The 27,560-nt window shown below is 44.5% G+C and overlaps 1 protein-coding gene across 1 annotated transcript in view; it reads right to left on the reverse strand.

Moving 5' to 3' along the window:
- Positions 1–27,560, reverse strand: part of PGS1 (phosphatidylglycerophosphate synthase 1) — a 676,499-nt gene that overhangs the window by 218,504 nt on the left and 430,435 nt on the right. The window contains exon 8 of the mRNA XM_086931083.1: positions 10,126–10,274. Coding sequence (XP_086787209.1) covers positions 10,126–10,274 — 149 coding nt within the window. The remainder of the gene's footprint in view (positions 1–10,125; positions 10,275–27,560) is intronic.

Genomic DNA, 27,560 nt, shown 5'->3' on the forward strand with positions numbered 1-27,560 from the left:
CATGGATACTTTCAATATGGAGGCTCAATTTGCCAATGCCTCATCTCGATTTCGGAGCATGCATCAGTTGATTGTACACACCTACCCAGGTGTACTACATTCACATCTCTGCGCAGTAGCTTTAAATTGAACCCAGATTTGGAAGTTCGGTTTAGATGGGTTAACTACCCAATGTGTGGCTGTACGACGGGGCTCAGTGTCCTTCGGCACGGATTCTGGTGAGTACGATGTATAAATGACCAGAGTTCCATGGTGTTTTGAAGACTTTTTCACCTTTTGAAGGACGGGAGATTGCTCGCCAATCAATCAATGTTATTTTTTGGGAGATTAAGGCCACTCCTGTAAGTCTAGGCTAACCACTTAGGAGGCAGTGATTTTTCGTACTCCAGGAGGCCACACCCACTACACAGCCTAGTTGGACACCCCTTTTGAGAGGCACCATACGGATAAGACCCCGACCTTCAGTGTTGAAAATATTCCCCATTGCATTATTAGAAATCGCTACGGGGCAAGGTACTTAAATCTATATCTCTGTTCAAGCACACATTTTCTCTCTCCTATTTGATAGGTGCCTACATTGGGGTTGATGGACCTCTCGCCTCCATGATTTGGAATTGTTTGGAGTGGACACATATTACTTCTGCTTCATCTCTTGTCTATATACACAGCTTCATTTACCCAATAGGTTTGTTTTTATTTAGTAAGTATTTATTGTTTTTTGTTACTACTTCGGTCTTTTGATTTTTGAGCAGACTATTTTTAGGATTACCGTATACTTTTTATGGTTTTCTGTTTTTTTAGGATGCAACCCACACGTTGTGTCAGGACAATATATTGATCTGTCTCTTGGACAAGTGAACCAAAAGGACCTCAGCATTTATATCATTGTGAGTTTTGGTGGGTACCATATTCATATACTTATTAGAATGGCTATAGTAGGAGAGTAGGATCTGCTTCCTATGGTTACTCCCACTTTTTGCTGTGTTTTACTGGTTTTTCGACTTTAGTCTGGCTGTAGCCCTCCTAATCAGGACCACAGCCTAGCTGTTCTCGCTCTAAATTGATTGCATGTACTTTAGGTACATACCAGATTGGTTACTGGGTCACCCTTATGAGTCCCTAGTATATGGTACCTTAGGTACCATAGGTATAGGTGCCCCAGAGGCCTACCAGGGGCTGAAGCATGTATTATGCCACCCCTGGGAAGCCTTCCAAAATGACACCATAGGTCTGCACTTGCAGCCTGGGTAAGGTGGTGTAAGCACCCCTTACTTAGATATAGTATACCTATATCTGTGTATATATATATATATATATATATATATATATATATATATATATATATATATATATATATATATATATAGAGACATATTAACCTATAAGTCACTCCTATGGCAGGCCTTGAAAATCCTGAAGGAAGAGTTCTTGGTTTTGTGTGGGAGGGAGCCCTAGCATGAGCTGAGCCCCTCTGCAGCTTTCGGAATCCCTTCCTTATAGCTGTTCTATGATATAGCCGTACCATATACTCTTAAGTGCATTATAATCCTCGCGGTTAATGCTAACTTTGGTTTAGCTCTATCAAAACATGTCGTGTTTGGTGTCAAACACTTTGGAATACTACTCCCCCGCCAGTTCTGGCGGTGGGGGTAGCATTCCACCCTTCTAGAGGGAGAAGACATGTACACACTTACTCACCCGGTAAATGTTTAAAAGAGCCTTAGCATCACAAAATGGATGCTGCTGCCACGGACACGAGTCTGACCTCCTGCTGCTGGATGAAACTCCGGCAGGGGAGGCCTGGACAATAGGTTTTCAGTCCAGGGAGGTGCCAGCACCTCCCCAGACAGGCTTTAGTGTTTTTGGGGCAGGGTGGGTTGCATTCAGTGAATGCTTTTCAGACACTGCCTGGGGCACACAAGGTGCTCCATGCATTTCCCAGTTCAAACCGGTTACTGGGGCACTCAGCTCCAGCTCTGGCACGAAACTGGACAAAGGGGAAGGGGTGTAACCACCTCCTCCCCAGGTCCTCCCATAGGTGGGACCCTAGAGTTGGTCCAACCCCTAAACTTGGTATAAGAATAGGAGCCCAGTCACTAGGACTTTAGATTACCCAGGACGAAACTCCAAACATATATCTTGGACCTTCGACATTCCAGATCGATTTGAAGACGGAGGAAATCTCCCTTGGGGTCAAGTAGTGACCACTCTGTTCAAACAGGCACCAAAGAAGCATCTTGCCGGGCTGCATATTCAAGGCTCCCGATGGATCAGGAAGAATCTGCGACACAGGACACAGACTTCCAGATATATCCGAGGCTGACACGAGTCCCCAGCAAAGCTGAGACCTGTAGCTATGACGAGAGACGTGGGACCGGAACTCCTGGACATCCTGCAAGTTTGCAACTGCACTTACTTCCCGAAGTTTCCCAAAGTTGTGCATTGGGCTATTTGTTGCCCTCGCTCCGAGCACCTTTTGCACCAAAGCTGAGAGGCCTGCACTCCATGAGTGTACCGTGGGCCCGCATTTTGCATCGCAGCTCGAGGCTCCTTCGTGATCTCTAGGCCGTTGGCTAGTGGGTCCCCACAAAGGACAATCCTTTGTTTCAAGGGCTTTCCTGGTTGCTCCAGACGTGCTCTGACTCCCCTCCAAAGGGTGAGTCCCTCAGACCATGCTGGTCTGCACCAAAGCCAATCTTATCTTGCGTGGGTTGCTGTTGCCAAGGATTGTTCGGTCCAATCCGGATACGGACGCTGCAGCACTCTAAATCCGACGTGGGACAGCTCGAATCCAGCTCCTGGTTGTCGTTGACGCAGCCTGGACCTCGTGGCTGAAGAGTCAAGCTTCACCTACTTCACCTTAAAGCACCCGACATTGGCTGGCATCTTCCTGTCACCATCCTGGTCACTGGCTAGTGACCCAGACTCTGTCCCCTCTGCGTTCAGGTTCTTCAGATCTCTGATCCACCCTTGTATCCATCCGGACACTTTGCCTCTGGTCGCCTGCAGCACTTCTTCTCAGCTATCCATTGGAATCGACGACAAAAAGCGACACAAAAAGACACCTATGCACCCGGCTTTCCTGGGTGAGGTAACACAAGTACTTCGGTGCTCCCATGGGTCTTGACTCTCGAAGTGTCTAGTTCTAAAGGCGTTTCACCGCAGTCCACTCCTAAGTGTCCTTAAACTTTAAAACTCTAACTTAAACTTTCTCCATAGAAGTCAATGGTGATTCGCAGCTGTGTTTAGACACTGCACGCGTCCCCCGTGGGTCTCCTGCGTCCCTACCTTGGGTGGTTCCTGGTTGCCCCAGCAGTTCTACAGGCCCTAGGCCTCACTTCTAACTCATGTGGTTCTTATATAATTTTTTTAGTATATGGTTTGTGAGGCCCCTAGTGCAAAACCTATACTGGGCTAGTTTACTGTGCGCTATTTAAGTTCTTATATTGTACTTTTGCCTCTAGCCTCATAAAGAGACTAGAGGGATTGTGTTTAGAATAAATACATATATTTAATATATATACCTTGTGTGGTGTACTTTCATTTGATCATTCAAAAGATTATAGACTGGTAAAACAAGCTGCTTTACATTCCTTCAAGACTTAGCCTGAAGGCTGCTCTCCACAGCTACCACTAGGATAGCTTTCTATAAAGGTTGTCTTAAACCTACCATCAATAAGGGTCGTGTGGACTAGTGCAAGGTGCCCACTAGAATAGTGGACATCATATACCAGGCCAACTTCTCACAGCTATAATATCTGTTCATCTCATGTCGCCCTGATCTTTATTGGTGGTCCAAAATAAAAATTATTTACTAAAAGTGATTACGCTTATAGTTCATTGAATGTTGAACTGTTCAGTCACTTAGCGTTATTATATCTTTCGCACATGTAAAGCCAGCATTCTCTCTTGATTTTCTCTACCTTTTCTCTTCTTTCTCGACTTCCTTCCTAAAAATACTTATTAAAGAAAGGCGTCATTATAAGAGGTACGTTAGGATCTCTCTGGTGGCGTTAATACATTGATTGATGGTTTTTAATGTTCTATGTATTTAAAATATATAATCTTATGGTTTGCTGCACTAGGCCTGAATATGTTTCTTTTTGTCTGATTAATGGTACTAAATTTATATCAAATACGTCTTGATGTTATGGTTTTGTCATGTCTTGGATTATAATGGGGTAATTGCAATGTATATGCGTATACATTGTCATGTTTCTATTTCTATCTGTTTGACTCTTATTCATAAATATTTATGTCTGTTAATATGTGTTATTTTTACAGCCCCGAAGAAGTCCAGTGTTCTGGACGAAACGCGTTGGCTGATATTTGCTGTACATAACTGTTATATACAAATACCAACAGAATAAAAGAAGATTTACCTGCATTTTTCGGAAACTTATGTTGAACTGTTTAGTTATTTTCAAGGAAATGATAGAATTATCATATGGTGCATCTTCGTATTAGAATTGGAAATTAAAAGCCTGTAACAATATCAAAAGTCCGCAGATGTGCAGAGGTCAATTTGTACAGTCCTCACCTCATCCGGGAAATGTAACTGTGTTTCATAATCTGAGGAGCAGTTCAAGAAAAAATATGGGATAATCACCTCTTGGTGCTAGTGAAAGGATTTGTTGACGGGAAGAAAGATACTAAGGGCTCAACTGCAACTTCATACAATTCTCAAACAGCCTCTACTATGGAAGACTACATTGTAGGAGACCCAACTCAGCAAGCTGTCTTACTGATGTACTACAAGAACAGCAGAAGGGGCAAGAACTTAACTGTGATCTACTCCAAAGGCTCAAAGGGAGGGACAGTTCAGACCAGAGGACCAGCAGTCAACCCCCTGGTGGGAGCAAAACACAAATAAGACTAAACCATGCAAAAGCCAAAACCTCAATGGAGGTAAAACGGTCTGTGGTCTTGAAGAATTCAGATAACTGTCCTCTGCAACCACAGAATCAGCGCAGGCAATCCCGAATCAAAGACATCTAGACAAAGGATTAGGTGTTGAAACCTTGTTCACTCACCCTACAAGCCGAAAGCTTCAGGTGTGTGCATAAGTCAGAGGAGGATGGCACAGTGTAAAAAGGCTCCAGTGGTAGGATCTATTCCAGGGCCACTGAATGCATAGAAAGGAGAAGTCCTGTCTTCTTGGTCAAAAAGGAAGGCACCACTAATATAAGGGCCCTCTCACTCTGCACTTTCTCTAAGGGGCAGGGAATGTTGGAACCAGAGGAAGGTGATAAATTGCCCTGGCAGCCAAGGACTCTGCGGCACATCATTCCCATGACCACCTGCTCATGTAGACAATAACCCCAGGTAGAAAGTCAATGCTCCAATGGGCAAATAGATCAACAACAGAAGAGCTGAACCAAGAAAATATAGGAACGGTCAGTGCGAAACAGGCGAGGAGCACAACGCTGGGCCCTGTAGATCTTCCCAGGAGCGGTCAAGCCTCCCTATTTGGACTGCCTTCAGGGCTATCACAAGCTGTTTAATCCAAAACAAAATCTGGAAGACACCAAAGGGGACCCACTGCTAATTGACTGAGTATGCTTTGGTCACATAGTTGACAGTGCCGAACACTACATTGCTCACTAATCGCCTGAGCATAAACTTGAAAAACCTCTGTATTGCCTTCAACTCCTTGGCCCAATGTTTCAGTTCCTGAGCATCTAAACACCAATGCAACCACACTGTCCTCAGCTCACCCTCTCAACCCAAGTTGCATGCATCTGTCGTCAATATGACAGGGGTGGGAAGACAGAGGGAGATACTAGTTGACAGACCAGAAGGAAGCAATGACTCCCAAATTAGACTGCAAATTTCCCCGTCAATGACAGAAGAGGTTTGAGGCCTTCCAACACCAGTATACAATGATGTTGAATGTACTGGATCAGGAGGCAAAATAGACATTCAAGGCATCACAAACTGGTCACCAAAGAAAAGAGGACAAATGAGTCACCTAGGATTGAGGGTTGGAAGATCACATAACACCCTATCCCTTGCCACACATAGGCGTTCGGTGCCAAAAGGCAGAACTGCTCCGTCTGACAGAGATGATACAATGCAGTTTGGCATTTTTCACTTTGTGAGCCCTACTGAAGATTTTACAATTGTTTAATTTGGTTCTCTGACTAGGAGATATTCCTATTATTGGACCATATTTATTTACACTTCTTTTGATTTTATGACCAAGGCTTGCTTCCTGTAAATGTCTGACTCCATCCTGAGAATGGGACTTATCAAATAACTCTTGGAGTAGAAACCTCGAGCATTCCCAGTTTTATATGGACCTCCTTATGAGACAGTCCTACAATTTTCATTGGTCTAATTTTATATCATTACTGACAGCCATTCAGTTTAATTTCCTGCTTTAAATTTTGGCACCACTATTGGATGTTTGATACACTTCAACTTTTGTTAATGAAGCACCCTCCCTATGTGCAATTTAATAAAAGTCAACAACTGTGAAGCCCCTATAAATATGGGCATGTCTTCAGTGACAACTTATGAATGCTGATAATTATGTGCAGCTCTGGACCTCTTCAATCATATCATGCACACTTTGATGATACTTGAAACAGCGACGATAGACTCTAAAAATCGACTGGAAAGAACCCTGGTTTATTTTGCAGATATATATCACCTGGTTTTGGGTTGTCCAAGTGCGTTCTTGTCTGCAATAAGAGAGCCAGGTACAACTGCAGCTTGGCAGCCTACGGAGATGGAACATCCTGCATGAGGACGAAGATGAAAACTCTCCTCTCTTTGCTGGGTAGTGTTCTTTATGTGAGAGCTTGCACACAGAAGTAGATCTTCAGTTCACAACCAGCCAATAAATTCCCATGCCCCTCGTCTCCAGATACACAATGGAGTAATTAACCTATCCCTTTTTCAAGGTTGGAAGTGAATCAACTGTCTCATTTTGGGCCAGGTTCCTGATACTGTCTTCCGGTTTCAGCCTCTTCCTTAGTTTCTGGTGCCAAGGAGTTGGAAGAATGCATGGACCAAGAGGAAAGGAGTTGGAAGAATGCATGGACCAAGAGGAGGGGCTGAAACTGTAATGAAATATTCTAATGCATGCTCAACCAGAACCCAATTATCACAGACTGGCAGCATTTCAGCTGTGTCAAATGGCCCACTTGCCACTTGCCAAGCTGATGCTTTCCTTGGGCATCAGATTGGCACCTTGGTGGGACTCACAAATGATAGAAAGCAGGAAAGATTGGAAGCCAATTGATATTTCTTTGGCTGGTAAAAATACATGGCTTCTTGGAGTTAAATGAATCAGACCTCAAGACTTGAGCATGTTTTTGGTTCGAATGTGGAAAGGGCATCTTAAGCAAGCATGACTTTTAAGCACCATCCAGTATCCAGTCACTCAGATGCATATAAAGATGCCATGACAGACTGCTTCAGACTAATAATGGAGCCATCTAACAGGAATACAGTTTATGTACCTAAAATGTGCCAGCAGCTGAGAGCAAGTGCACCCTCCCCTCCTTGAGGACAGCAGATAATGACTAGAAATATTTGACCAAAAACTGCAAGGCTTAAACTAGTCTGGAATAAATCTCAGGGCACAGAGTTCAACTCAAGCATAAGACTGTTTTTGGTCCACATAATCATATAAAGGAGGTACTGGGATTCCCTCTGCCTGATTCTGTTGACATAATCCTGCTGGCCTTAAGCCTTGTAACCTAAAAGCACTCACCCGCAGCGACTGGACTATAGCACTCCACATGCTTGGGGCAGTCAAACAACTTATAGCGCTGTATTGGAAAAAAGCGGAGACTCCCCCGATTACGTCTAGGTTTGTCCGCCTATGGCATGTAATAACTATGGAGCTTCTCACAGCGCGATTGCACCTACGAGATAACCGCTTCAACGCTATTTGGCGACCCTTAGTCCAATACCTCTGTAAAATTGAACATGCGCGCCATTTGCCCTCCAAGCTTAGAGCGCTGCGACTCTTCGAGGATGCGATACTCCCGCCAGACCCTAATAGGCGCCTTACACTATTGGAGCAGTAATCCCAGACAACCTCTTCTCCAAGCCTGGCATCGTTCCACACCACCTCCCGTCTGCCCAGCCAGCCGCGTACGTAGTTATAACTCTACCTCTTCTAACACCTTTTCTTCCTTCGATTCTTTCCTGTCCTTCTGTTGCGGTCCTCTTTCTACGGGCCTCTAGCCTGTGTTCTCAACGTTATTGTTTTTACACAGGTTCCAGGAAACCCTACAACAAGCTATTATTGCTGCATATACTAGACCACGCGGCCGGCCCAACAAGGGTTGTAGGCGACATGCTGTGTTTCAGTTAGCCTTTCATTGCCTTTTTTCACTGCTGGGACTGTGTACACTTGGACCTTTGTCTCTTTCCTGTTTTAGAAAATAAAACAGACTTAAAACAAAAACCATATCTTCCGATCACCCTGCTATCAGACTCGTCAGGTTAGCTATCATGGGATTACAGATTTCAGACTAGAAAAGAACCCTACCGTCCTTGGCTAAGAAAGTAGATTATCTACAAGCATGCATCGCAGGCTGTTCCATATCTTTTCATGGTCTCATTAGGAAATCTTGCAACAGAAACGTTAGTACCAAAAGTGTGCAGAACTGCCAGAAGCAATTCACACATGGCCCAGGAAGCTGCTTATCTACAGCTACCTATAGATTAGATGAGAGGTACCTGGTAAAGTCATGAAAATAGTGTTCTATGTATTCTTGCACAATGGGGCACAGTTCACTGCTAGAGGAACCTTCCCCCTTGATCGTGCTCAGGGGAAAACAAAACAGAATGAGGCGACCACCAAAAACTGGGAGGATTCAGAGCCAGAAAAATACCTTCCTTGGAGCTTTTCCTTTGCTTGCATCAAGGACCTCACCAAAGCCTTCAACTTGTCCTGATAGAGAACAGGAGAGAATGCTACCTTCGGCTATTACTGCACCTGCAATGTCGGGTTGAAGACCGAGCAAAACTAGTGAGCATGCTTGTCTGTTATCCTAGCACAGACAAACTGCTTGAGCCCAAAATAAGTACTAGGTCTCCTTAAATGAGAGCCTACAAGAAACCTCACAATAGGTGGTCACCCAAATGTTGTCATACTGAGACCAACACCACCCTCTAACCCAATTGAAAACATGTTGCAATCAGAACTCCAGTAAAAGGTAAATATAAGCATAACATTGAGTTCCACAGCATTGCCCTGAACAGGAATTGTTACCAGAAAAAAAGACAGGGCATGATCCCTGACTACTTCCCCCTCGGACCGAAGGTAGAAATTGGGCACTGCCATAATGGCCAGGTAAACATTGAGAGCAGATGGAAAAGCAGAGAAAACTCATCCTACATAAAAGAAGCTTCACCCCTTGGCAAATGGGACATCTGCATCACACACTCAGATACTGGAACAATTGATGGGGAAACAAACACATGGGGAGAGACCACAGATCACCAGTCAACTTCTGCTGCCAGCTATCTAAAGTTCATCTTTGGCACTATCACTAACTACATCAGCACCAGACCGTAATCAACAAGAAAGATCTCTGAAAGTAAGTAGGGAGGAGGAAATGTGAACCCATGCGGAAAGCATCACCCCCTCATCCTGTCCCAAACCACCACTGATACGAGGAAGCTCAGAATCCAATGGAGTCCAGGATACTCCATCAAGAGAAAGTAACAAAAATAACAGGTAGTCCACTGGATGCAAACACCTTTACTGTTCCTGCTGTAGGCGGGTAAGGGTGAACGATTCATAATAAATTTTGAGGCTCAAAACCTCTACAGGAGGTTGTAGACTAGGGAGGAGGGGCCTCCTCCTTGCTTAGTATGGAATGGGAGAACGATAGGAGGAGGATGGCGATGTGGAGAGACATTCCCGATTTCCAGTAGGGTGCTTGGAAGTTAGTGAGAAACATGTGGTGCTAAATATAGTCCTAAATTCATGGCTCTTTTGGTGAGTAAAATCAAGTTTATGTATTTCAGCCCCATGTTTTTCAACTCACTCCACCTCTCTAAAGCCCCAATTAACCATTAGCCATTAATACCTACCCACCCTCCAACACACAACACTACTCAAAAGCTACTTATAAAATGGTCCGTTGTAACCTCTACCTCGTGAAACCGCTGTTGCAGATGCTGGTTTTCTGTTACAACAGCAATCTGAGCTTCTAAGTCCCGATGAATGGATCTGTAGCCAAAGTTTGGTGAGCCAATGAGGGTGAGACAGGGAAGACTGCTTCCTGGCATGTATAGCCACAAGCCTGCAGAGGATAAAAGAATGGTAGTATGAGCACAAATTATTAGGACAATGATGGCAGACGGCACACAACAAGGTTCTACACACAGAAAGGTCACATGAGCACATCACCAAAGGACCCTCAGTGGCAACATTCCCATGCAATCTCAGCAGCAAATTGGCAGGGTAACCTTAACAGCAAATTTGACAAGGCAATTTCAACAAGGGACTTGACAAGGCAATTTTAACAGCAGACACGGGACGGCAAGTACCAAAGCAGGCATGACAGCTTCAACTGCAAACATGGTACCACAATGTCAACAGCCAAAAGGCAAGATGGTCTCAGAAGCAAACTACTACAGTAGTCTCAACAGCAAATCGGTAAACAACCAGCACGGAGACTTACGATACTCTGTTGGTGTTGGCAATTAACAGGGATGGAGATAGAATGGCAAAATGTTTCCAATAAGGCATGCTGGCCATCAAGGATTGGATGGCCAGTAACTGCCTCAAACTTAATTCCGAGAAGACGGAAGTGGTTATTTTCGGGAAACTATCCCCAGTCTGGTCCAGCTCATGGTGGCCTCCATCAATGGGGTCGACACCTCAACCAGTTTCAAAGGTTAGGAACTTGGGAATAATATTTGACGACAACCTACATTTTGTTTCCCATGCCAACCAAGTCAAGTCCACAGCCTTTTTTAAACTTAAAATGATCAAAAAACTCATCCCATTCCTACCAGAAAGTGCAGGGAAGACACTGATTAGCACCCTGGTAATGTCGTCATTAGATTACGGTAATGGACTGTTTGCAAATGCACAATGCAGGGTCATCAAAAAAATGCAGCCGGTCCAAAATGCAGCTGCTCGTTTGCTTTCAGGGCTACCCAAATTTCAGGCCATCTCACACGTTATTCAAAACTACCACTGGCTGGCGATCAAGAATCACATACAATTCAAGACCTTGTGTCTGACTTATAAAGCTGTTCACAACCAAGGCCCAAAATTTCTATCTAAACACCTGGTCGTATACTGTCCAACCAGACAGCTTAGATCTACAACGGCTTATCAGCTAGTGGTGCCTCGTACCAGGACAATGGCCTGGGGAGACAGACGTTTTGTGGTGACAGCAGCCAAGCTTTGGAATGCTTTACCACTAAAGATCCGCTCTGTTCCATCACTATTTCAATTTCTCAACATGATAAAAACGCAGCTGTCAATCAGTAAACCCAGCCTTTCTTACATCCTCACTGAATCTGTAGCGCCGAGAAGCCCAAGGGCATTTGTTTGCTCTTTTCAAATTTAAAAAATAAATAAATAAATAAGAGAAAACCAGCAGAGTAACTCCAACAGCAAACTAGTCGAACCTTCTCAACAGTAAATTAACAGGGGAATCTCAGCAGGAAACAAGTAGGGCATTTCAAACAGAAATCTTTCATGTTAATCTCCGATGCCCTATAAATTGACATACCAACAAACCATGAAGCAATGTCTAAGAATCAAATGCCAACTTCTACAACTAAACACACTAAACTAAGTAAGTTAAATAGAGACACGAACACTCGGGCCAACACAATTATGCCTTAACAAATAACCAAATTATGTGGTAGGGTTCACTAAATTATGCAATAAAATGCAAATCATGCTGCAAGGAATGACTACTGTATGCCAGGACCCAAGGCTAGGATTAGGCTTCATGTTTTGTACTTGAATTGAGCAGCCAATACTATACTCAAACCTCACTTAACAGTTGCATCAGAACTGTCCTTTATAAGACTCACCCCTCCACCACTTTCGAAGTGGGATGCTAAAACACCATTTGATCTAAACGCCCAAGGATGGTCATGATCTCCTGCGATGTTCAACATCCAGCTTGTTTTCTCAGCAACATCCTTCTGGTAAAAAATAAAGGGCAAACAGTTGAGGCCCAGGATACATTTGATAGTTCTGAATGCCTGACTGATTGCCAGACACTTCAAGATGGATGGTATCCATCCTTTGAGGTAAAATGATTGGATGGTCAGGCTGCTTTTAAAATTACACCAATCTCATTGTTTTCATGTTCAGCCTTCACAGAAGGTTCATGTAGTACAAATTGCGGAAAAGGAAAGTTCTTTGCACTCTCTTTTTTGTTTGTCTTATACTCCTTGGTGTTCTACAAAGCTGACACGGCCAGTTGCAGAGTTTCTATGAATCACAGGAGTGAGGCAGATCATGTACCCCAAAGATGTGACGGCAGTTCCGGGTCTGGAGGCTCAGCAGGGGTTTAGAAAGCTGGCCATCTATCTGATCCAGTATTTAGGGGTTTTGATAAAAGGCAGCAAGTCAGAGCAGACTTTGAAGAAAAGAATGGGTCCCTGGGTTATGGTGTGAAATGTTTGTGAGACTTTCTAATTGCTCTAGAGCAAAATTGCCCACATAAAGAGGGAAATGCAAAGAGTTATGCACGTGGATCGTATCTACCACCACCAGCTCGTGAGGGTGGATTCGCTGTTAGTGTCTTTGATCAGACTTTTTCTGGGGATGCAGCAACACAGGGGTCTTCAGAGGTTAAAGATTAAGATTCTGATGAAAGGTTTATTTTACGAGATCCCATCTCTCTTTCAAAGGAGGGTGGGGCGAGACAGAGTGATGACTTCAACACATGGCATAGAAAAGGAGAGCAATATTTAGGACAAGACCTGGATACAAAGGCATTAGAAGCATTTATGCAGGATTGCGGCCAATACACACTACATTTTTCTGCCTTTTGTCACAATACAGAGGGAGGCCTTACAGGTGAGGGAACAAATGTGTAGCTGGTGTTGGTAACACCAAGTTGGAGGTCACAAGTACAGTTTGCAATCGAACTAACTTTCTTTTCCTATCCTTCACCAACATCAATGGATTCTGGCCGGAAGATCCTTGCTACTGATGATGTGGAAGAGGTCTTGTGTTGATGCCAAGTCTAAGAGATTTTGAGACAGGTTTCAGAGTTCATTCAATGGGAAGAGGGAACAAACGAGAACTTTAGGTTAGCTTGGTAACAAGGTCTTCCTTGGTGCCTGGCGAGAGTTTGGCATTGTATCGGGACACCTGTGACATCAGTAATGAATTTCTAGGCAGAGTTGGCTTGGAAGAGGTGGTATAGGGGTATCGTGGGGATGTTGGCCTACCGGATTGAGAATTCCTTCAAGTCAACCATTTCGGATTGGTATTTTCTGTTGTAAAGAAAGCATCCCTTAATTTGTAAATTGTCGAAGGGGATTTAGTTTACAGCTTCTCCTGAGCATACGCATTATCAGTGGAACAAGTTACTTAACTTCAGTAATGCTCTTTCTGGCCGCATAATTCTTATCTATTTATTATTCCCCAGGAGTAAGACAAACTTTTTCAGCAGTACCTCTGTGCACTGGTAGGTGCCATAGTGTAGCACCGCCGGAATGACACTATCTAAAATAATATAGGGCGATAGTATAGTGAGGATGGTGACAAGGCTATTAGCTTTTTACGCTGAATTGGGCTAAAAGCAGATACTGATCGCAGGTTTAAAACGCAGCTGTAATAATAACAAAGGTATTGCAAAGGGCACGTATTCTGAAAATTAGCGTTATGAATGATTACAAAATGTACAAGTGTATAATAGGAAAAGGGGCATGAAGTAGAGGCTACGAATAATGTTGCATAATTAGCCAGCAAGCCGTTAATGTCTACAGTTGAAAGACGCACATATGGGTATGATAAGGAATACTGAGTCTAATAACAAACGGAGTGCATGTTGACAAAACGCGCACATGAACAACTTAAGGGACATGATTTAAGAACCATATGTATGAATGAAGACAAATCCATTTCTATCCAAAAAAGATACATATTTATACTATGAGCTAGATACATCTGCCATTTAGACATAAACACCATTGAAGAGAGAGAGTTGACTCTGACCCGAAGCCAGGGACGGTCAAATGAAGTATTGCTATTTTCTAGTTGCTACGCTTGAATTAGCGTTTTATATGTTCCTGGTAATTCAATACCAGTATACTAGTTTTATGTGAACCCACCTCCCCAACCCTATCGTCTAGTCTGTTTATATTTCTTACTTACAGGTACTGAGCGACCTCAAGGAGCCTAACTAAAAAATCTTCTTTGAAAAGAATGGCATTTTAGGACATACCCAGATTGCCAACCACACTAAGAGACGCCCGTGGTCTCTTCACATCCTACACCTTGGTCCTGAAGAAAGCCCCATTGACCTACCGGCTATCGAGGGCTGAAACATGTCAACCTATTTCACTTATCACAATGTGAGAGAGTCATAATCACTCTGTCACTTAACATATTTTTATTATCTCTGAACCCAGAACAATAAACACATGAATCTGGAGAGAAGGGATTTTTAACCTATTCACATCACTGACTCACAACCATATCACTGGTCACTACTGCTCTAAACTAAGGGTAAAACCTCCTGGTCGAGGGTGCAAAACAACTAAACCCAATGATTATGCACACACGTGAGAGGGAAAGCGGAGAACCAAGAAATACCGCTTAAGTTACCACCTAGAACACGTGCATGAGGGTTTTTTATTGGGACTAGTAAGAACGAACCCTGCATACCCTGGTTATGCAGGACAAGTGATCCTTCTCTTATGATTATATGACATTGAACCTAAGAAAACTGAAAGGATCACATATTCCTTCCCCCCCCTCTTTTGATTATTGATGGGTAGCTCCACATTGACAATGTTCAGATCTGGAAATAACATGCAAAGCCTACAGAGGTGCCACACCAGCATGCAGACGCTAGTTGCTTTTGAGAATGTCCGCGCACCCAAACGCAGAGCCACAAAAGCAAATTGGCACGATCAGTGTGCAGGTTCTAGACTTAGTATCTAATTAATTGTAAGAGTGCAATCATAGAATGGAGAGGATGGGTGGGTCAGCGAGGAATCTGCTGCTAAAGAGATTCTCTACCAGGAAGAACATTACCGAAGGTAACTAAAATGTTCTTCTGATAGAGAGTTCTAGCCATAGATTCTTCACTTTTTAAATAGATACCAAAGCATTAAACTGAAGGTGGGCCTACGAATAGACTCAAACCAGAAAATCCAGCAGAATCGAGTGGGCAAATTCCCATCACGGTGGATCTTTTTTCCAAAGACCAAACAATAGTGCTTTGCGACTGTATGGAGGGATGCCCCTGTAGAAGCCTGGCAAACATCTAGGACAGGGCATCCACATGCTAACGCAGTGGTAGCAGCTTTAGCCCAGATAGAATGAGCATGCAGTTCTTTAAAAAGTTGCATTTTAGCCAGTGCGTCTCGGTTCTCATTGCAGTGCAGGTTCCAGAAGAAGGTGGTTCTCTACTGCACTGCCTGGACTTTTTACACTCCAGAGAACCCCACAAAAAGCTAACTCAGTGTTCTCTGGTACAATCTATGTAACAGCTCAGCCCTCTCTAAGGTTCCAAGATATAGGGTCTCTCCCTCTTCTTAGAGGGGTGAGACAGCACATAGAGCGTTGGCAGGATATTAGTTTGACCGACTGCAGGAAGCTGGCTCTGTATATACTATACCAAAATGAGGTATAGTGTGCACAGAGTCCAGTGGAACCCCAAAGGTAGGCAGAGGGAAAAGTAGATACCACCTTACTCTCTATTTGTGGTAGTGTGGGCGAGCAGTAAGGCTTTATTGCAGCATTTGCTCTACACACTCAGGCATCAAAGACACTCAAAGACTAAACTCAGACAAATTTGTTTGTATAAAAATATTATTTAGTTATATGTATTTTCTAGAACCAAGCAAGCCTGATACAGGTAAGTGTAAATAGTACTTTTCAAGACAGGTTGAGCAATACAAGCAAGCTGAATGAAAAGGACTTTGTTACAGGTTTGTAAATACCTTCAATACAGTGGAAATTACTGTTCGATTACTTTTGATTGCCTTTTAGATTACCTTATGGATTACTTTTTCTACTCGGTGTAATAAGCCTAGATATCACACTGGGACATTTCCTATAAAAAAGGTAAGTAAGGCAGTTTTTAGATATTTTCAGTTTTTCAAGTTCTCATACAAAACCAACTCCACACAGCAATTTTCACAAGAAAGCAGTCAATGAAGTCCTATGGGAGGAAATGAGGTAATCAGCTTCAAGGTAAGTACGTAGGTTTGGGAGTTTGTTTTCTGGGGTTAGAACCAGGGTTCCCCCAGGGTCAATGAGGCACTCTTAAAGCATCCTCAGCGACACTAGGGCGGCCGGGTGCAGAGTGCAGAGGCCCAATGTTATCCAATGGAGATGGGGGGCCTCCAGTTGGGGGCTGCTCACGAGCAGGCCACAAGGTTGTGGGAGCAACGCTCCTGGTGTTAGGCTCAGAGCAAAGGGGGATCAGAGTTAGCACCCAAAGTACACCTGCAGGGGCAGCTGAGTGCAGGGTGCTGTTTTGGAATTGGGTGCCCTGTTTTCAATGGGGATTCTCTGGTTGCAACAAGGACTGCAGGCTCGGGGAGGAAGATCTTCTGGAGGTAACCACTGGTTGAAGAGGTAATTTGGGATGCCTGGAGATGCTGGGACACTGTTGGTTGTGCCACCCAGGGCTGTGGGATATCAGGTGCAGAGGTACCTTTAGGCGTCGGGTTTTCTTACCAGCTCCGGTCACGGTGATCCTCCAGAAAGAGACTGCAGGAGTGAATTGGAGATGTGACGCAGGTCAGAGATCACCAGGTCAGAATCGCCGGGGAGACCTCCTCGTGGTGTTGGTCCACTCGAATTCGGCCCGTGGCCATTGGGTGCAGAGTGGTGCAGACTTGTGGATTTGGCCGGAGCCAGAGTCTGTTTGTGAGCAAATCTGGTGCTCACGGCAGACAAAGTCTTGGGTTTGGAAGGCAGGGTAGGTCAGGTCCTTCAGGTTCTTGAGGGCTGCTAGCTGCAGAATACACCAGGATTTTGCTGGAGCAGGATTGAAGTGCAGACAGGCCGGTAGGACTGGTGCCAAGTCAGTAGGTGTCCTCCTCTTCTTAGTTGAGCACTGCTTCTTCGGTCCTTCTTTTTATGGTCGGTTCTTGTCTGAGGAGGCAAGGTTCAGGGTTGCCCCTAAATACTAGATTTAGGGGTGTTACAGGTAAGTAAAGGTCGGAGTGCTCTAGGTACTTATTTATTAAAATTCCACACTGGCATCAGTGTGGGTTTAATGTGCTGAGAAGTTTGATACCAAACTTCTCAGTTTTCAGTAAAGCCTTTATGGTGCTGTGGAGTTCATAATGACAAACTCCCAGTACTATATACTCTTAACGGCATTACTGCACTTACAATATCTAAGAATTGGCTTAGACATGGTAGGGGTACAGGGCTCATGCACATGCACCCTCACCACTGGTATAGTGCACCTAGATAAAGGGGTGGCTCGCCTATGCCAGGGCAGTGGGTTGTAGGCATGGCACACAGGGGTCTGTGCCATGTTGACTCTTCACTTTGTTCTGCACCAACAACACGCAGCCTGCAATGGCAGTGTAAGTGTAAAGGTACAGGGCCTCTAAGGGTCTCACAATAAGTGCTGCAGCCCTTAGAGGCCTTCCCTGTCGACAGTGCCCTTAGTACCTATGGTACCATTTACAAGGGACTGACAGGTGGCCAAAGAGTGCCAATTGGGTTTTATTTTTAATGAAGTTTAGGGAAAAAACATAGGCCCTGGGTAACTGGTTGACAGGAACCCTGGGCACACTCAGTCAAAGTACATCAACAGTTTGCCACAAAGTGGGGGTGACCATGCAAAATGAGGTCAATTTTGCACACCGATGTGGAACGGTGTCACAACTTTTGGTAATAAGGATGCTCACATTCGCAGAATCAGTTTGTCAGGGAAGAAGGTGGCAAAAGGTGGGTTAACACAGAGGCTAAAGCTCACTCACTCGCTGTGCCAATTTAATAGTGATGAGGAACACTCTTGAGGGTGAGAAGCCGCAATGAGCAGCTGCAAAGCAACTGGAAGGGAGTGCAAAGCAGGAACATGAGGACTATGTTAAGGTCCCATTGTGGAATGACGAGAGAGGAAGGAAACAGATGTTGCAACCCTTTTGCATTACAGCTGGATATTTAAACAAGGAGGGGTGATCAGGCAATCACAAAAGTCCAAAAAGTGTCCCTTAACTGTGCCCAGAGCTACGCCTACTCGGGCAAGGGACAGAACAAACAACAAAACAAACAATCCTTGCCTGGAGGGGGCTATCTGGTGACTGCCGCACCAAACCACAAATCTGTTTCAAAGAAGGGCATATGTTTTAGTTGCTCAGTGCCTGGCTACCATGATAACATCAACCACCTCCGGAGGAAGGCCGAAGGGGGGATCAGCTGTTGCCGCTTAATCTCCAAGCATGATGGTGGAGTCTGTAAAGGCCTCGTTGCAGAGCTCGGCCATACTGCTGGACAGCATATTCTCCAAGAGGGTGTCCACATCGGAGGATACATGCTCAAGCCCAGGAGTTCTGGTTAAAATACTCCCTGTGTTCAATTGGGAGCCATTAGTATGCTTTGGGCCTATTGGTCCGGATCTTTCTGTTAAATCATTTCTTTATTTAGTTTTCAGAAATAATTCATACTTCACTACTTTCACAAGAACTTAGAAAAAAAAATAAAAAAATATAACACAATGACCCCTTTCAAGTCAAGTGTGATGCAGTACAAAACCACCTGAGTGAGTGGTAAGCATTAAGTATAAAATAATAAGAGTGGTAATCAGCAGAAAAGAGCCCCAAGCTGAACTTGAGGCAGAACGAGTCTCCAAGAGAGAGATGACCTAGAAACTCCAAAGGGAAGAAGCCCCGACATTGGCCGTTCTCGGCTTGGGGAAAAGGGATTGAGCCAAGACACACCTCATTTGCAGAAGAAATCTTGTGCCACCTCCTGGTGCAATTGCCACTCATGATACACTAGCCATCGACCGCTAAGTTGGTCTACCCTCCCATTCAAAGAGGCTGTCAGGTGGTTCACCACCTGGAAGATCATGTGGTGGTCCAGCCATGTCCAGAGGAGCAGAGTCTTTGGCCACAGGGTCCGTGACCCCCACCCAGCCCTCTTTGTCGCAATACCAATCGCAGTGGTGTCCGTAAGCAACTGTAACAGCCTCTCTTTGAGAGATGTAAGGAAGGCTTTCCATACCAATTGGGTGGCCTACTTCTCCAAAAGGTTGAGAAGTTGCTGAGACTCTGCTGAAAACCAGAGACCTCTGATCACCACCTCTCCCAGATGGCTGCCCCAAACCAAAAGTGATGCATAGGTCATCACTGTCTGATCTGGGAGGGGTAGAGAGATGGGTCTGCAGCAGACCCAATCACAGTCAAGTAACCACACAGCAGATCAATTTGAGTCTCCTCCGAAATCTGAATGTAGTGCGAGAGGTTCCATTGATGTTGGTGCCACTAAGAAAATTCAGATCCTACTGCAGAGCCAGCATATTCAACCCAGCATATTCAACCCAGTACCAGCAGGATGCAGGAGGACATCAGTCCTAGTAGTCACAAAGTTGACCTCCCTGAAATCCAGGACCGAGGCTGAAAGATCAGTATTGTAGCCTGAATGTACTGGACTCTTTTACCTAGGTGGAAACTGAACTGTCCCCAAGGAGGAGTCAGGTGTAACTTTGGAATGTTGATAGTGTACCGCAAAGACTACAGGAGGTTCACAGTAGACTAAAGCTGGTTGAAGACTGCCTGGGGCGAGCCCGTCTTCAACAGCCAGTTGTCGAGATATAGGCCGACTGGCACCTCTGACTTCCAAAGGTGTACTGCCTCAACAGCCATCACTTTGTAAAATCCAGATGGGTGTTGGTGAGACCAAAGGGGAGCACAGGTAACAGAAAATGTTCCTGTGCCAACACAAAGTGCAGGAGTGCCGATGGGCCAGCAGGAGGGGTATATGGAAATTGCTGTCCAGTAGGTCTAACGCCATCCAGGGTCGAGGGCAGACCAGACCTGGGCCAGGGAGAGCATCTTGAATTTCCCCTTTCAGAGGAAGACGTTAAGAGGGTTCAGGTCTACAATAGGACAATGTACTCCATCTTTCTTGGCCACCAAAAGTAGCAGGAATAACGACAACATCCTACTTCTGGCATTTGCACTCTCAACAGCCCCTTTGGCCAAAAAGGCTTTTCACTTCCTGCTGTAAAATGGAGGAATAGTTCTCCATCCGTCGCTGGGGGGTGGGTGGAAGGTGCAGAGGAGAAGTGAGGAAGGGTAAGTAATATCCCCTGCGAACGATCTGCAGGACCCCGCCTGTCTGACGTTATAGCATGCCAACTGAGAAAGAGTCGTTGGATCCTGCCTCCCACCAGGTGACTGTGCTCCCTTGTGGGCATGCTGAAGAAGTTTGGCAGGTGGGGCCACGGGTGGCCAGTGGACTGGGCCTGTAGACAGTGGTTGGGGGAGAGGGGCAATGGGTTCAATGGCCTCTATTGCAAAACTGCTGGGTTCCTTGCAGAAACTGGACAGACTGCAGTATGAGGAAGCTCTAGCAAATCTGCAAAAGAAGCAGTTAACACCTTAGCTGCGGCGTAAATATCCCTCGCCAGTGCTGCGCTGTCCATTGGAACTAGTGCTGAATGGACGTCCAATGGTCGTGCGCAGCACTGGGGAGGTAGCGCTCATGACGATCGTTGGCCGTCGGCAGCGCTTAAGAGGTTAAGGTAGTATGGTTGGAGAGGTGGGGAAGGCATTAGCTGTGCTCTTCATAAATTGCTCCAAAGTGATATCGATCTTGTCCCCAAACAGAAAAGTCCCATCGAAGGGCATTTCCATAAGGGAGGACGAGACATTGCCTGAGAACCTGAAGGATCACAGTCACGTTGGCCAATGGCTGGTTGTCCAAGCCACAACAAATCGTGAACTTTGCTGCATCACAACGGCCTCTGATAGACTGAGCAAGGCCAGGTCGGGTATTTTCAGGGAACACTAGATAGGGCTTGAGCCACTGAGTCAGAAGGTTTGTCGGAATAGCGTCCCAGGAGGCAGCTGCCATTTTCGGATCGGCGAGCCATGCTGGTGGAAGAACAAACGTGCTTTCCAAATGTCTCCACCCATTTAGACTCTGTATCAGGGGGAGTGGTAGGAAAAGTGTTGGGATCACACCTGCTATGGGGACACTTGTAACACTAAACCGTTGGGGAAGGGTGCTCAGACAGGAAGGCAGGTCGCCTGGAGCAGGAGGATGCGGTCTCGAAAATGTGTGTTGACTGGAAGGCCCAAGCAAGGTTTGCCCAAGCCCCCAAGGAGGTAATCTGTTAGAGCCTCATGAAACTGTAAAAAGGGCTCAGAAGATGTCTGCCCCATCTGTAGAACTTTAGTCAATATGTTAGTTTTGACCTCTAATATGGGGTGCTAATGACCATGGATTTCAGCCACCCTAAGCATCACCATGGCATAGGAAGTTTATTTCTTTGCGACTGGGCAAGGGGGTGAGAGAAGGCCAGTTTCCAAGGAGGTATCCAGTCCAATGGCCTCCTGCGAACGAATAGTCATCATGATGGGGTTGAGTGAACTCATCACCCGTGACAATCATTGTCCGAGTCGGTCACGAAAAGTGAGGGTAGAATCTGTTGTTTTCCTTGCGGAGGTGGCTGACCAAGTGGAGGGAGTAGTGCCTCAACTGTCGTTGGGTGTGGCTTTGGTCGAAGTCAGACTGGTGCCGACTCTGACTAAAGCAATACTTTAGGCATTGCCTCATTTGGCGTCAATAGATTCGGTACCATTGTCAAAGTCCCTGGGACTGGCGTGGAGCCAGAGGCAGGATCCAGACTGGAGCCACAGGCATCATAACAGGTTTGGAGGGTCCAACTGGCGCCATGGGTGAACCCACCAGATGGAAGGCCTCTCAACTTCTTGGGGCCCAAAGGCAACACAGAGGGAGTCGGCAAGGATATGAATAGCTGCAGCATTGCTGCACAGAACTCTTTGATTTGTTGTGGAGTGGAAGACAGCTCTTGAAACTCAGGTTGTGCTAGAACCACTTGTGGGATCGACTCACAGACAACTTCGGTAGCGAGATCAAGAGCCATGACACCGCCTCCACTTTTGTACAGGTGAATGAAAGTGGCAAAAAGGAGAGAGTCCCGCTTCGATTTCTAGTGCATTTTTTGGGACTTAAAGGACAATATGGATCACAGCAAAGTGGTCTCTGAAGTGGCTTTAGCAACTCCTGAAGCGGGAATAGGATCTAACGTTGGACTTGGACAGTGGCTTAGATTGGTCTTGAAGAGTTTTCCTATGCTTGGTGATGTAGAATTTTGTATTGCGGTCCCGGATGGCTAACAAGTTCATTGACATGCATTCCCTGAGGGGCTTGGAGCATGACTCGACCTCTGACACCATGATGGGGATCTGTCACAGAAATTGGTTTGGGGCAGTCCCTGAAGGGCCTAAAACCTATTTGGGGGGTGACATCCCTTGCACACAGATAATTTGGTAAAATATTGAGGTAAGTTCCGCTGACAGAAAAGAGAGCTCAGGATTTGCATCTGTTGGTGCGGAAATAAACCAACTGATGCCAGGGGTAGAACCTATACAGGCTCCACTACTCATTTACGGAACGGCTTCAGTACAGAGATTCATAGCTCCACAGACAAGCATGTAGATGTAATGCTGAAAAAGTTTCCTGATCTATTCTGAAAAATGGGGAATATCAAAAGGTGAGGAATCTGTAACTAGAAGTCTGTATCAGAAATAGGAAGTTAAAAGAGCTCCACATCAGTATGATAGCTTGAAACACAAACATATCTATTAAGGAGATTTTGGCTAAGCTTATAAAGTTAATGCACTTGATTTCTTTCAAGAGTGCATGTTAAGGCATGATTTGACAAACAACTTACTAAACTTCGGTAACGATCTTTCTGGTGGCTACTCTATTTAATCTCAAATTCACCTAGTAAATATTCCCCGGGCGCGAACAGAGCACAAATGTTTAATGCAGCACTCACGTGTGTCGGTACGTCGCATTGTGTGGCTACACGCGGACATAATTCTGCTCCAGAAGTGATGGGAGGAGTCGCATATAAAAGCCCCTCATGTGCGCTGTCATTTGCTTTCATAGGCTGTCCGTGCCCTCAGACGCAAAGTCTATCATCAGGTTGGCATGACCAGTGTGCAGCTCTTTAGATTAGGACATTTAGATGAATAAAGTGACCAGTTCACAGAAAGGGGAGGTTAGAAAAACAGGCAGTTTGATAGACTATCTACCAGAAAGATCATTACCAAAGATAAGTAACTTGTTCTTCTGATGGATACTTCTAACCACAAATTCCTCACCATATGAATAGATGCCATGCTGGTACCTGCCCTGTTGGTGTGGCTGTTACTTGGCTCAAACCCAAACGCCAGTAAAAGCTTCCCCTTTCAAGGCAGAATAGATTCTATCCCAGCACATGCACTTACCCAGCCTTAGACTTGGCATTTCCCTCCAGAAATGACAGTTTTCATTAAGTCCAAGGAACTGAGCTGCTCAGCAGCTGTTTTTCTTCCCTTGGTACACTGGACTTCAGAAGCCTTGTAATGTTTGCATGTGCCAGACCTTGCAGGCAACAACACTATGCGTAAAATTTGAATATACTACCTTGTTGAGTTCTGAGGAGGCCATAAATGAATGGGCTGAAACAAGTCGACCATGTCCATTGAGTAGTTTGCCACTAAGAAACAAGCACTGGCAATGCATTGGTTTCACCTATGTAACAAATAAAGAGCTGTTTTCATTATTTATGGAAAAAGTAAGAGCTGCCAGACAGGTAATAAGGAAGTGGAGAGAATGTGGCGCAGTGGCCAGAGCTTCTGGCTCGAGCACTGGGGATCCTGGTTCGAGTCTCGGCAGCGCTGCACAACATCCTTTGATTTTATGCAAATCATTTAATCTCTCTGGGGGATAAATTGTAATATAAATATGCTGCAATAGTAAAAGGCAACACTTTATGAAAATATAGTTCCACCAAAGCAGATGTTAACAGTATTTTGGCAGCGGGAAACTGATAAGAGAAGTAGACTATGAACAAGCATTGGAAAATGCGGGAAAACATGCTACAGCCAATAGAAATGGAGGTAAGGTAAGTGGCATGCACAGGAACCAATGAGAAGCCAGGATAGAGAGGAGGGGGGATTTAAGTCCCTTTTAAGTTTATATTAAAAACAGGAGACTTTGCAAGTACAGTGCAAGCTCTGTTAAGGCAAAACCTAAAAAGGGCATACTCGGAAGTGGTTGTTAAGGAATTTAGGTGTGATTCATTGTGTCATCTTATCCTCACGGCCTAATCTCAAACTACCTATGGACGTCCCATGGACTATGAACCTTTTTGGAAGAATATCGCAATGACTAGGACAGTGTGAGTCTCATGTTTTTTATGAGGTTTGTAAAAAGAATATAAATACATTTGTGCTTTACAAGGTGTACTTATAATATCATAATATCATATAGATTATAAATTGTTTCTGCATAATAATTGCTAACTGAATTTGGTTGCCCACTAAAAAGTAATACTATTATTGCAGTTTTTTTAGGGTTAACTGATCCCTTTATAGAGAACCCAATTAGTTTGAACATTGCTTTGCTCAGGTTCTTAAGGGTCATTCGGGCTTCACACTTTGTTTGACTCAAACCAAGAAGTACTGCAAGGTCGACAGGGCAAAATGCCCCTCTATATGGACTTGACAGATGAGGCAGTAAAGCTTTCTGAACATATGTACCGATGCCCACGTAGCTGTCTGACAAATGTACAAACAGGTAGTCTGTGTGTCAATACAGTGGTAGCAGCCTTTGCTCTTGTGCAATGAGCCTGTATACCCTCTGGAGGCTGCTTCTTCACCAGTGCGTAGCAGACCTATATGCAGAGAACAATTCATCTGCAGAGGATCCACTTTTCAATGCCTTGGCCCTTTGAAAAAACAAAGATTTAATGGTCCACCTAATGTTCTTTGGTGTGATCAGTATATAAGCTTAGTGTCCTTTTAAAGTCCAATCAATGAAGTCTCTCTCCTTCCTTAGATGGATGGTGTGGGGCAAGGAATGCAGGAAGGCAGACAACCAGACAAATGAAATGGGGTGACCACTCTTGGTAGAAGCTCTAGTCCTCAACACATATTATTCGAGAAATAATGTTGTTTAAGGTAGGTTCACAGAAAAAGCCTGTAGCTCGCACGCACGCCTAGTCAATTGTATGACGATGAAAAAGACCATTTTCACTGTCAAAGGTCTCAAGGGACAACTGTGCATCAGGTATAAAGGGGTGACAGCAAAAAAGTGACAATCAAGTCCAACTGTGGCATCACATTTGTTGGTAGGACAAATGATGCAAACTTTAAAAAAATATATCATCCCACAGGTGAATTAAAGAAGACTAATCAGACAACTGCAACAAACAGGGAGAAAGAGTCCATAAATAGTCTTCAGCATTCCCACAAGGCAAGCCCTTGTTGGGGTAGGGACAAAATAAACAACAACACTTCAGACAACTTGATTGTAGTGGATCAATTTGTGAGATAAAGCACCAAACCACAAATGTATCCCACTAACTGGCATATATCAGTTTTGTGGAGAAATGCCTTGCTGCTAAGATGACATCAACGATCTCAAAAGAAAGGTCAAAAGAGGTCAACTGCCAACCCTCAATCACCAAGAATGGAGGTGTAAATTGTGCAAGCCTGGGTACAGTATCTTGCTCCTTTCTGTGACAGAAGATCTACCCTTAAGCAGCTGCTTTATTGAAGGTCAGATGCTCATGTCCGGGACTTTCAGGTACCACACTGTCCTGGCCCAATCTTGTGCCACTAGGGGACTTGGGACCGGTCACCACTTCAAAACATGGGTCAGGAGAGGCAGTGGGAGGAAGGTATACAAATGTCCTGAGCTGTAATCTAGACAGAAGGTGTCTCTTAGACAGGGCTGCTTTGGAAACTCAAAAGCGCTGAAGTTGCATCTTCTCAGCTGTAGCAAAAAGACCAAATCAGGGTTCTCCCCACTATTGGGGGACACCCTCTGCCACCTCGAGGTGCCCCAGCCACTTGAGATCAGCTAAGTGCTGGTGGCTAAGTTAATCTACCCTAGAATTTAAAGATCCTGCCAGGTGGTTTAACACCAAAGAAATGCCAAGGTGGTCCAGGCACTTCCAGTAGCGCATAGCCTCCCGAAACAGGGCCCAAGATTCCGGCCTACATGTTGCAGTACCAAAACACGTTGGTGTTGTCTGTGAATACCTGTGCCAGCATTACTCCGATGGTGGGCAGGAAGGCCTGCAACGCTAAACAAAAAAGCTGATGTGGAGTGGAGTCTCTATCAGAGACCTCTGATCTTCACCTTCCCCAGATGGCCTCCCCGACCAAGTAGTGATGCATCCCTGGCCATCAGGTCGGGGAGGAGGAAGGAGAGGGTTGCTTCCTTTACTAATGTAAAATACTTTTTTGTCTGCTAACATGAAGATTCAAGGACAGATATTGTAACTTCCACAATTTAGGCTAATGTATCTACTACACACCCAAATATTATAACAAAACATTTTTTTACTATACTGATTATGGTAATTTCATCATAACTAAAATATATTAAATGTAAACAAAACACCAGAAACAATTTACCAGGAATAATTGATAAAGACCTTCAGCCACCAAAAGTGATAATTCAGAGTCCAATGAAGAGTTATAAACATGATCCCTGTTGTCTCGAAACCACCTCACATTTGTTAGAGGTATCAGTTCTATTTTCACATTCTCCTTGGACGGCGTACAGCAGTGAAGAAATTAAAACTGCTGACATACGTTTTGGTGGAACAATCCTTTATATACACCCCACCTTCATCGGGACTGCCCATAGTCTAGCAATGTGTTCTAGTGGAAGAACTTTCATCCTATCAATTTGCTGTAAGGCAATCCAAGTCAGCAACAAGAAAAAACAGAATATGCAACTTAATGTGTGTTTGAAGATCTCTTCAAATGTAGGTTACATCATGAATTAATATACATACACATGAATTAGCTTATATATTCCACAACAAATATATATTTATATATCTATCTATCTATCTATCTATCTATATATATATATATATATATATATATATATATATATATATATATATATATATATATATATATATATATATATATATATATATACACACACACACGTCATGTGAAAATAGATGCCCTGCAGGTTCAAAGCCTCCATACTGTCTTCAGGGACTAGGACAGACAGAACCTGGGCTAGCATAAGCATCTTAATTGTGTCCTTCCATAGGAAGGTGTTCAGATGGGGAAGTTCTAAAATTGGGCTAATGCCTCCATCCTTCTTCAGCACAAGGAAGTAGCGGGTCTAACAC

Source organism: Lissotriton vulgaris, chromosome 7 (genome assembly GCF_964263255.1).
Source record: "Lissotriton vulgaris chromosome 7, aLisVul1.2, whole genome shotgun sequence".
Lineage (NCBI taxonomy): Eukaryota > Metazoa > Chordata > Amphibia > Caudata > Salamandridae > Lissotriton > Lissotriton vulgaris.